At 36.4% G+C, this 11,220-nt stretch overlaps 1 protein-coding gene across 3 annotated transcripts; it reads left to right on the forward strand.

Annotated features, from left to right (window-relative positions):
- Nucleotides 1-522: 522 nt before the first annotated feature.
- Nucleotides 523-4,827, forward strand: LOC131028196 (uncharacterized protein At1g01500). 3 transcript variants are annotated; one of them, XM_057958438.2, is made up of 5 exons: nt 523-637; nt 710-816; nt 1,028-1,111; nt 1,984-2,692; nt 4,419-4,827. In XM_057958438.2, exons 4-5 carry the CDS (start codon nt 2,021-2,023, stop codon nt 4,686-4,688), a joined length of 942 nt encoding a protein of 313 aa, XP_057814421.2. In that variant the 5' UTR covers nt 523-637; nt 710-816; nt 1,028-1,111; nt 1,984-2,020; the 3' UTR covers nt 4,689-4,827. The 3 variants fall into 3 exon arrangements, with proteins under 3 accessions (XP_057814421.2, XP_057814422.2, XP_057814420.2); XM_057958439.2 differs by having other exon boundaries at nt 570-816; nt 1,017-1,111; XM_057958437.2 differs by having other exon boundaries at nt 570-816.
- The last annotated feature ends 6,393 nt before the right edge of the window (nt 4,828-11,220 follow it).

The following is an 11,220-nucleotide window of genomic DNA, read 5'->3' on the forward strand; positions in this document are numbered from 1 at the left end:
TTGATTCAAATCATAGACATCTTAAACATATTATAAATTATTGTTAATATTAGACTATTAAATATGAAACTTTCACTAAAATCTTTTGAAATACATTAAATTCAACTAATTTACTTATTTTTATCATCTACTTATCATCAAGGCATATATTAGAAAGGATACTAGAGTCCCACCCCCAACACTGAATTATAATTGGGGGAGGATATAATTGATAGGAGGAAGCTATAATTGACCCTAATAAATTTTAGAGAAAAGTAAAAATAGATTATTGTAGAGGGAAGAGGACCGTGATGAATCAAAAAAAAGAATTTTTTTGAAATACATTAAATTCAACTAATTTACTTTTACTATTTTTATCATCTACCTATCATCCAAAACCCTTGTCATCCTTATCTTCAATCTACAAGTTACAATCCTTATCTTTCCCTTTGTGTCATCACATGTCCAAAATACTCTTGAAAAAGAATAAGAAAATGACACAAATATGGCAGAGATAATTGAGTGAATGCACAAGCTTAGGCATTAACTTTTTAATGGTATTTTATAATAAAAATAGTAAATGAAACTGGGTGGGTAACGTGCCTCCAAAGAGACTAGTGATGCTCTCCGCAACACAGACAGTGATGTCTACTTACTGGTTAGTGCCATTCATCATTACGTACCTTTTCAGCAAATACTATATTTATTTCTTTATTTTTATGGTCTATAGCTGGAATCCATGATTTCTCCGTTTCTCTCGCCTTCTGCAACTCCAATTTCTCTCCTCATTCTCACAAATTCGTGCTCGCCTCGCCGGAAAATTTTATTTCTCTCACGGTAAGTTTCCACAAGTAACATACGGTTAACGGCAGCCAAGAATTTTTAATGCTTTATTTCTTTTTTCTTTTCTTTTCTGAGAAGCATGGAGAGTTGGTGGAAACACTGTGTTCTTTGCTTCATCTTGAAGAAATTCTCTCTCCGCAAAGAAAATATTTTAAACAAGGAAATTGCGTGTGCATGTATTAACTTTGTTTTAGACGGCTTGCAGTTTGCAGATCTGCGGTAGGATTCAGCAACGGTCACAATTTCTGTGCAAAATTCTGTAATAGTCACCGTTTGTGACTTGTGCCTGGTAATTTCGTTTGCATTCTGGCTTATGTAGATCTGTTTTCTTCTTTTGAAACATTTTTAGGTTTTTATCAGTGCATAATTCATTTAACTCTGCTTCTTCAATCAAATGAAGCAAAGGCAAAGATTTGTGCGCCAAAAATGATGCATATTATTAGACAAGGTGTTACTGATATACATTCGCGCATACGAATTCTGAGAAATGTTAGGAATTTTCCATTCGCTCTTATTTTTTGTAACTGGTAACAAAGGCTGGGGAATTGCTTATTTTCACGCGAAATAAGTTAAGCCAAACGATCTTTAGAGTTTCCCTTTTTGATTGACGACAGTTTTCTGCCAGAAATTTATCTGCAAGCAGAACGTTACAGCAACTTTCTTTCTTTCTTAGTTCTTTGCAACAAAGGCATTAAAATATAGATAGTTTGTTTTAGCTTCTACACTTAATCCTGATTTTTAGAAAATATATATTTTTAAAACTCTAAATAGACAAGAAAAATATATATTTGGAGGGCCTACTTCTAGATCCATGGTGGAAATGACATTAAAAATAATTTTCTGTAACATTTCCAAAGTTTTCATTAGTTATCGTTACACAAAATCACTTGTTTATATGATCATAGCAAACACGTCACTGGATTGTTACAGACATTAACGTTAGGATCAGATCAGGCCAAAATACAACTCCTATTTTTTATAAATTTACAGGCCTTGTATTATGTCTCTGCCCGTGACTTGATAAGAAGACCTCAACCTGCAAAAATAAAACAAATATAACCTGACAGCACCCGACATTTTCAGAATTTTAACGTTTTCATTGCTTTATTTTCAGTCAGCTTACTGTCTGGCCTTTAAATTTAGCTGTGTTTGTACATGCAGAGTTGTTCGGGATCTTGTTCGGCTTCAAGTCTACAACATGTGTCAACTGACAGAATCTTTCACGCTGCTAAAATTGATTGAATTTTACTGTAAATCCGGCCGCCCTATACAGCAGCAATGGTTCGACATCAAAGTTGTTTGCATCAAAATTGTGGATGCCTGCGGAATCGACTGCGCACCGGATAATTTGACTCTCCATTTCCTGCCTCGCAGCAGTTTGACAGATCTACAAATTAACGGAAAGAAAATCCGTCCGTCAGCGAGCGCTTTTGTGACGCTTCGACGGACTACAAATGACGGAAACCCTTTAGTTTGGAGTTTTGTGAGCACCGACGGCGTACGAACGACGGGCAAGCTTTCCTTTGAGGTGTACGTCGGCCATGAGACTCTCGTTTGCGGTGCACTTGACATAAAAAAAGAAGATTCCGTCAACAATGACCGTCAAAGGACGTGGACCGTGGAGTGCAGTAGCGCTTTAGAATATCCGTCAAGATGGAACTCGACGGAAAATCGCCCGGTCTCGTTCCCGTCAATTGAAGTGTACGTCACGGGGCAAGCTGGCAGTTTGCCTGTAATTTTGACGCGCACTGAAGAGCTTATAGCCAGGAAAAAAAGGGCGCGTCAAAGGTTGAGTTTGGATGCAATTCCTGAAGGAAACGATTACGAGATTTCGTTCGTCTCAAACGAAAATGACGCCACGGAAAACCAGGTGCGTCTACTGTTACTTTCCTTCTGCTCAATCGTTTCTTTTTTTCTTTACGTTTTAAATACCTTTATAGAGTGATTTTCGTTGTTATGCATGTTCACGTCCACCATATACACCAAATCTTTCCACTTCTCTCCTTTTGGTTGTCTCCTACAATTTGTTGTTTCTTTGTATTTTTTTCAATTATTTATTTTTTAATGAATATTAGTCATTTTTATTGATTAAAGATAAAGTACATTATTTACAAATTAGAGAGTTCAGAGAGAAAATAATATACAAAACACAGGTCAAGTGGGAGATAATTTATATTTTTAATGATGTTTATTAATTATTTATATATGTTTCTGAATTCAGTGTGTAGAAGTTTTTTTGCATCAATCTCTCTAATTTATTAATTATTCTTATTATTGATATTACAAAATGAAGGAGAGTAGATCAAAATACTTAATATTTAATTCTAAATTTAAAAAAATGTTCAAATATTAAAATACTGAAATTCAAATAATTTCAAAAAAATAATAAATATATAATAGTATGTAGTTATAAAATTATGCTTAATTAATATATTTAAAAAAATGAAATTCATTGTAAAATAATATAAAATTGGGGAAAAAATTATTAATAAACGAAAACTTAATATATTTCTAATTAATCTCAATATTGTAATTACAATATTATATTTGAGCACGGAGTCTTATATCCAAGCATTAATTATGTTGGAGAAATACAAGCATTCATCAAATAGACAAAGCCTAAATCTATGCCTAAATACCATTGGCTAAAAGTAACACCCAAATCTCATGCTCAAGTTTTAATGCCCATGTCATGATAAGTCAATGTCTCCAACATGGAATGTAACTTCCAATGTTATAACCACTCTAGGGCACTTAATTTTGGACTCATCTCTCTTTTAAAAAGATGATCTATGATGCATGATTGTTATGTATCATAAGTTGGTCAAAAGATTTTATGAGTTTTCTGCTTCAACTTTTTAACTTCACCTTGTAATTGTTTTATATGTTCTTGTGCACCCATGATAGAATCTCGTACATAATCTTATAATGTCATAGGAACTCATATACATTTTATATGACATTAGATATTTTTTTCACGTTGTCATGATGATACAAAGTATATGTGACATAAAGTGTCACCTCATTATAGACATTCATTCTCATACAACACACAATTTGAAAGAAGTAATAAATAAAAAATAAAAAATAATAAGATATATGACATCTAATTTTAATATAAAATATTACTTATATTATAACTTATTTGATATAAGTATTTATTATTTTGTCAAAAGACACTTGATTTAATGATAAAGTTCATGTTGCACTTAAATAGTGTTGAATTAAAATTTTCTTAGATTGTTATTCTCTTTTAATATATACTCATGGGTTTATTTTTGAAGATTTTTTTTAATCTCTATTCTCTTAGTTATATTAGTTATTAATTATAACATTCGACTAAAGCTATTAGGAAAGAAAACTCTAATTCTATGGTTCAATGTAGGTTATAGAATTTTAATAAAATCGTGTATATTTAATATAAGTTATCATTAAAGTTAAATTTTGGTTTTGTCTAGGAGGGTTTGAATTTCTTTTTCTTTTTCAATTTTATTATATTTTTATAGCTTTAAATGGTAAAATGAAATTTGTTTTGTACTTTTTTTTTATGATTAAATAATGTATAGAAAGATTAATATGTTTCTTTTAATTAACAGGAGCAAAGGGGGAGCTTTATGGAGATGGATGATAAATTAATTGTCATGATATGCGAAGCAGCAATGGAAAGGTTTGCTAAGTTGTTGGAGCCTAAGGAAATTAAGTGCTTGAAGAATTTCAAACTCACATGGTTATATGTAGGTCTTTGTCTTTGTCTTGCAGTTGGGTTTGGGGTTTCTCTTGGATTAGGTATGGGTGTGTTCTTGTTAGTCATTAGGGTTTCTAGAGGAACTTCTAGACTTGTAAAAAATCTAACGTCTTGGATTTAATCTAAAATCATTTATCTTGTTACACCAAAAGGTCTCTAGGAAGAGAGAAAAATTATAATGGCACCAAAGTTATCATGTATATTGTGTATAAGTAATATACATTAACATCAATATGATTATGTTGGAGACTAAGGTTCAATTCTTCCCAAAGACAACTTAGCATTAGTAAAATATGCTAGACTGATATTTCCACTCCAGTAATAGTGTGTGGTAACCCCATAAGTGATGGATGATGAAATAAAAGGAAGAATAAGGAGTAGTTGTGGTGTAGGAGAAGATAGAAGGAGAAAATGTTCAAGTTGTAGGAGAAAAGGAGGGAGAAGTTGAAAGTAGGTTCGAGTTCAAAAGGAGACTGTAAAATGTTCAAGCCATACAAGTGCCAAATAAAGAGTAGTAGGGGTTTGTAATGTAATTGCAATGGTATTCCACACTAGTAGAGTGTTATTGAAAAAGATATCTCCACAAATAGATTGTATGAGATGTGGGTCTCATGAACAAACTCTCACAATTCAAGGGTAGGGGCCCTAATAGAATCCTCACTGATCAATTTGAAAAATAATATGAATTATATTAAAATTGTCAAAATAGTCTAATACATTTTTTATGGAACCTTAACTAATAGCATTGGGTCAAGAAAGTATTTTTGGCACTCCCCTCATGAAGGAAGGAAATGGGGTTGGTGTTTATAGCCTAAAGCCTCTAAAGCTTGGGGTCAAATAAGTGTACATATTGGTGGTAAAATATTCTAATATTAAGATATTTAATAGCATTAGATGTGTATTGTTATAACTAAGAGTCTATAAAATAACATTTCATTTTTTTTTATGTGATACCTACAAACATGTTTTTGTTATTATGAAGAAGGCTTGGTGTACTTTCAATACCAATTTTTATAAGATCAAGTATCCTTGATCAATTGTTTAAGTTGTCAACAAGTTAAAGGTTGGTTCTAGCTATGTAATTTAACTTTCAATAACTTATCATAAATTTTTTAAAAACTAAGTATTTTGTTGAGTATCGTGACATACTATTCCAATATTTATCAAACAACAGAAAACTATCATCTAATTCTAAATTGTTTTAACAGTTTTATAAATTTACATGAAAATAGTTTTTAGAGAACAACAATTAGATTTTGTAAAGATTATGCAAGTATGGTTTAATTCATTGCAACATATTATATTATGTGCTCTACATTAAAGCCATAAAATCTAATCAAATGTCAAATATTCTTTTATAATGCAAATGTAAAAGCAATAAATTTGAAATAAAAAATTTGCATTCAACTTAAAATCATTTTGAAGATGATGAAATGGTAAAATTGATAGAAATAATAAGATAAATCAACTAAGGTTCTTTACCTTGACCTTTACCTTTCCAATCCCCTTGATTAAGTTGAATTGATGCACCCTAACTCACTTTGATTTTCTCTTTGCATAGTCTTAATGTTGATTCTCTCCAATACAACATGAAACGCTATGAAAATGGAGGTTACCATAAACCAATAGGAAATCATGTTTAAAGAGATTTCAACCATAAGCAAAACATGAAGACAAATCCATCTAAAGCATTATCAAGGAAGATTAGTACAAGAAGCTAATTAGGAAATAAACAAAACGAAACATGAATACTACTCCCTCATGATGCTCCCTATGCCATGGCTCTTCCTTGTCCTCCTCCTCTCCAAGATCTTGTTGCTATGTTAAGTATGTCATCAACTTGAGCACTAGCAAAAAATGGATGTCAAATGGAGTATGGGAGATTGTTGATTATGTGAAGTGTTGAATGCTTGAAGATGTGAATGGAGTATTAATGTCAAATAGCAATTCCAACTACTAGAAGAGATAAAAAATAATACAAATCCTTCCTACAAATCCTTCAAAATTATAAGCAAAGTAACAATGTGTAATGTACCAGCGCGGATTCGATCCCCACACTATGATTGTATGGACTTGTCTCACATACACATACAACAAAATACCCCTTGACAAAAATTCCCTTTGTATCCCTTCGACAAAGTATACCTTCGACACCCTTCTGCACCATACGACCCCCTTCCCCAGAATTTCCCCCTATGACACCCCTTGGTACCCTTTAACAAGTTTTCACTCTCAGTAGGATTACACTCTCAGTGGAACTACACCTTCGACAGGTTTTCACCTTCGTCAGGTTTTATATTGGCGACAAGATTACACCTTCAACGAAACTACACCTTTGGCAGGTTTTCACTCTTGGTGGAACTACACCTTCGACGGGTTTTCACTCTCGGCAGAACCACACATTCGGTGAGTTTTCACTCTCGGCAAAATTACACCTTCGGCGGGTTTTCACTCTCAACAAGATTACACTCTCAGTCGAACTACACCTTCAACAGAATATGTATTTCTTGAGCCTTGTGCAATTTCCCAACCATTGAATATTTCTACTCAAATAGTGCAATAAGAAGACACCCAATAATTCATATCACAAATACAAAATAGTATTAGCCACCAATAAAATATTCTTATATTCAGACAAAATAAAATAGTTTTGATATGATTATTGCAATTTGTCCTCAACAGAAGCTTTCATGAATTTGGATAAACAAGAAGAACAAGGTGAGGAGTGACTCCCACCGAAACTGTGAGTGCCAGAATAGGGAGGATCTTGCACCTCCAAAACGGTGACCAAAACACTCAATTCCAATAGGAATTGCAAATACACAAGAGACCATAAACATCCACCATGCCTTCCTACAAGCCCACCACGACCTTATAAAGAACTCCAGGAAGTTTCTCAAAGGGTTACAAGTAGGCTGACAAGAGTTATATTACATTAAATTAATTAATTAAAGGGGTCCGTAAGATATTATTTAATTGAGTCATTTAAATATTTCGAGGACATTACAATCCTCCCAACCCAAGAATTGCTTGCCCTCAAGCAATTGCAAACTTAGATGCTCCAAAATTTGTTTGCTCTCCCACATGGCATCTTCAACCTGTAGATTCTTCCAATGAACTAGGTACTACATCTTCCTCTCTCTGACATCGATGATGAACTCAAAACCTCTACGTGGGTTTGTAGAGTCAAAAATATCACCCTCATCACCCTTAATGGCAATTGTGACATGTGGCGCCTCCCCCATGCTGCTTGGAGGACATGTTCGCCAACTTGTCCTTTTGTCCACCGAAGAAGTCCATGTCAGCTTCCCCAAAGGCATTACCAACTTTGTCAATCTGATAGATTTGCGGATGCAGACGCGACACAGATACTTCTGCACGGCACGTTACCATCCCGCCAACCTGCCAGCCAACAAGTGGCCATTGGGACGTTACGACCCAGGCCAGGAAGGAATTGCAACGCCTCCCTACATGACCATTGATATTCAAACTCGTCCCTTAGCCTATATCCAAGGTTTTGGGACATTTTTAGGGGATCTTTTGCAGATTGGAGACTTGCTCTTGGAAATTGAAGCTCTTGGAGACACCACCACCATTGTTGCAGCATCGTCGAGCTACCAAGTTTACCAAGCATACCAACACTTGCCAAGAACCAGGGGAGTAATCTAACTCTATCTTGCATTTCCAATATCTCATTTATTTTCCAATTACCAAATAGCATAGCATTGTCTTTGTATTTGTCTTTGCATTCTTCTTTATCAGCTTCTTCATCATCTTCCTTTCTCGTGGCTTTTTGGGTTGTTCGTGGAGGTGGAAACACAAAAATGGGGGTCTGACTAGGGCAGACTCCAAAACACAACCCCCAACATTTTCTCTCTTGCATGTGTGTAGGGATTACGTTGTAGGATTCAGTGTCATAATATGGAAGGAAACATCACAATGAGCATCTTGGTGAGTTCGTTCCTAACTTCCTCTTCTATTTAGCTATTCTTTTTCATAGTTAATATTTTGTATTTTGCATTATGTCTATTTAGTTAGCATCCGTCGAGTTCTATATTTTTTCTGTACGAACTAGACGTCTATCTCTAGCTCTGTACTATGTCTGACCTAGACACTAGCATGTCACACTGTAGTTTGCTAACTGCACTGTAGTCTCGGACTCACTTTGTCGTCTTGGCCACAAAGCCTTGCAGAGTTTGCCAAAGGTCTGTCTTGATTCTCTGACAAGTCCACAACATTATGTTATCCCCTGGCCCAGCCTTGCGCCAGTTTGCAGAGGTATCGGAAGGACCATTCGCTCTCTGAGGACTCATCATTCCCAAGGTGTCGAATTCCCTCTGTTACATTTTGGTGAACCCGATGTGAAGGGGGATTTGTGTGTGTTTGTTTTTTCTAGTATAGCTTAGTTGCTTTATTTCATTTCTTTTTCCAATTTCGTATAGTTGTTTTACTTTTCATCGCATTCATTTAAAAACTTAAAAAATTAAAAATTAAAAAAATTAAAAAGAACAAAACAAAGACCAAAAATAGCAAACACCTTTTTCCCTTTCACATTTTTATCTTAAACATATCAAAATAAAATAGTCCTACATCTTTTTCCAAAGACTTGCTTAGGTGTCCATGTTCCATGATTTGGTTGTCGATCAACTTATGAGCTTTACAACCCAGACTGCGATAGGAGGTCATCCAGGAGGAGCTTCCCTCCTGATCGCTATAGCCCCCCTCTACCCGACGCCATGCAGGATCCTCATCCTGATGATATGTTGGGCTCTCACCGTTTGAAACCCACTCAGACTAGGGATCCCTCTCCTACCAACTCACAGCCTAACTCCCCTAGGATTTTTGCTCCCTCTTCCCCTCCTGCTATCAATCATGATTATGTTGTCTCTATCAATTTTGAGCAGATCAATTCTTTAGAGAAGAATCTGATAGATTTTGAGGGATTCCTGAATCAAGAGAACGTCCTCCCCCTAGGCCGGGAATTTTGTTAGCACGTTGAGAGACATGTTGATATCCAACAAGAGAGGTCTGGGGTTGTTGAGGGTCCTATCCATGATTGTTAAAAGTTGTGTTCCTCTATCCAAGGTACCCCCTGTGGACACCCAGTTTGATCTATTCGGGTCCCAGGTTAGTGTTAGCATCCCGAGGTTGGGAGCCCGCATGGTGGATTCCACCATTCCGAGTATCAGTGCCTCCTATGTTCCTTTAGGTTACACGGGTATGGCTAGTGACTTGATTGTTATTTCCATTGTTGCCCATATTGTAGTTGTCTTTGCCAGTGCCATGTCAGTCGGTATGTTGTTTGGCGAGGAAGGTGGTGCAGCTCCACCACCTCCTCCTCCGCCTACGAACTCGGTTCTGAATACTATGCTACAGAACATGGGCCAGCTTCAGTTGCAGCTCACTTCTCTGGCTTCTGCTTCCAGCCAATTATCTGCACCTGAGTACTATAGGAAGAGCCCTTTAGACATCACTATCCTAAATACCATCCTTCCAACAGTTGCTAAGTCGTTGAAGTTTGATAGGTTCAGTGGAGATGGTCACCCAAACACTCACATCGATTCATTTATGACCATGTGTAGTGACTATCACAATCTGGACTTTGTTCTCCTTAAGTTGTTTGTTCGTTCCCTCAAAGGGACTGCATTGGAGTGGTACAATTCTCTACCTGACCACTCCATCCGCACCTTTGACCAGCTGATGGATCTCTTTCTCAAGAGGTTTCAGGCTAACATAGGCAGCGAGGTCACTATATCTAACCTTGTTCATTGTAAGCGGAAACCAAATGAGAAGGTGACGGATTTTATCTCACGATATCAGGTGATCTCAAATAAGATGCCATTTGCCCTACCAGATAACGACTTGCAACGTATGTCCATAGGCAACTTGTAGCCGGCATTGAGGGAGAAGTTGTCCCTGAATCGTTATCAGAACTTTGCTAGCATGTGCTCTGCCTTGATCGATTATTAGCACACCGTGATGCAGTTCAAAGACTCTTCTTTGAACCCTCATGGTGGGTCCTTTCCTAGCACATCCTCATATGGGTCTTGAAGGAATAAAGTCGTGGCTAATATAGTGGCTACTCCTCCGATAGCTGCCTCTCAATCTTTGCAAAATCGAGTCTTCACAAAATTGAACGACTCTTATTTGAGTATCATGCAACGGTTGTTGCAAGATAACCTGATCACCCTACTTGAGCCTAAACCTCTATCAGATAGCCGACCCTACCCACGTTGGTTCGATGGGTCGCAGTATTTTCATTACCATCATGTGCCTGGTCACGACACTGAGAGATGTTCTCGTCTTACACACATTGTCCAAGACCACATCGACAGTGGGGCTATCAAAGTTGATGCAAGGAAACACAAGTTGAACAAGTTCATGGATAAAACCAACAGTGACTTGCAAATCTATACCAACTCGTTTCCTCTGCACTCGACAAATGTGATTTCTACATCTAATTCGGCCTTGGATGGTGCTCCATATGTCAATGTGGTGACCATCACCCCTATCATCTCCCCCTGCCCAGAAGGGGAAGGTGTCTGACATTCTTATCTCATTCACATCGCTCGATGCCCCATATTGCAGAGACTCTTCTCCTCTCTATATCCCTGCTCGATTGAACGGTCAAACTGTCACAAGTGTGATGGTTG

This window comes from Cryptomeria japonica, chromosome 1 (genome assembly GCF_030272615.1).
Source record: "Cryptomeria japonica chromosome 1, Sugi_1.0, whole genome shotgun sequence".
NCBI classification, from domain to species: Eukaryota; Viridiplantae; Streptophyta; class Pinopsida; order Cupressales; family Cupressaceae; genus Cryptomeria; species Cryptomeria japonica.

Coding starts and splice junctions, on each gene's coding strand:
- LOC131028196 (XM_057958438.2), top strand. CDS start 2,021: ATGTGTCAACTGACAGAATCTTTCACGCTGCTAAAATTGATTGAATTT. Junction 2,693..4,418: donor ATGACGCCACGGAAAACCAG/GTGCGTCTACTG, acceptor TTTAATTAACAG/GAGCAAAGGGGGAGCTTTAT.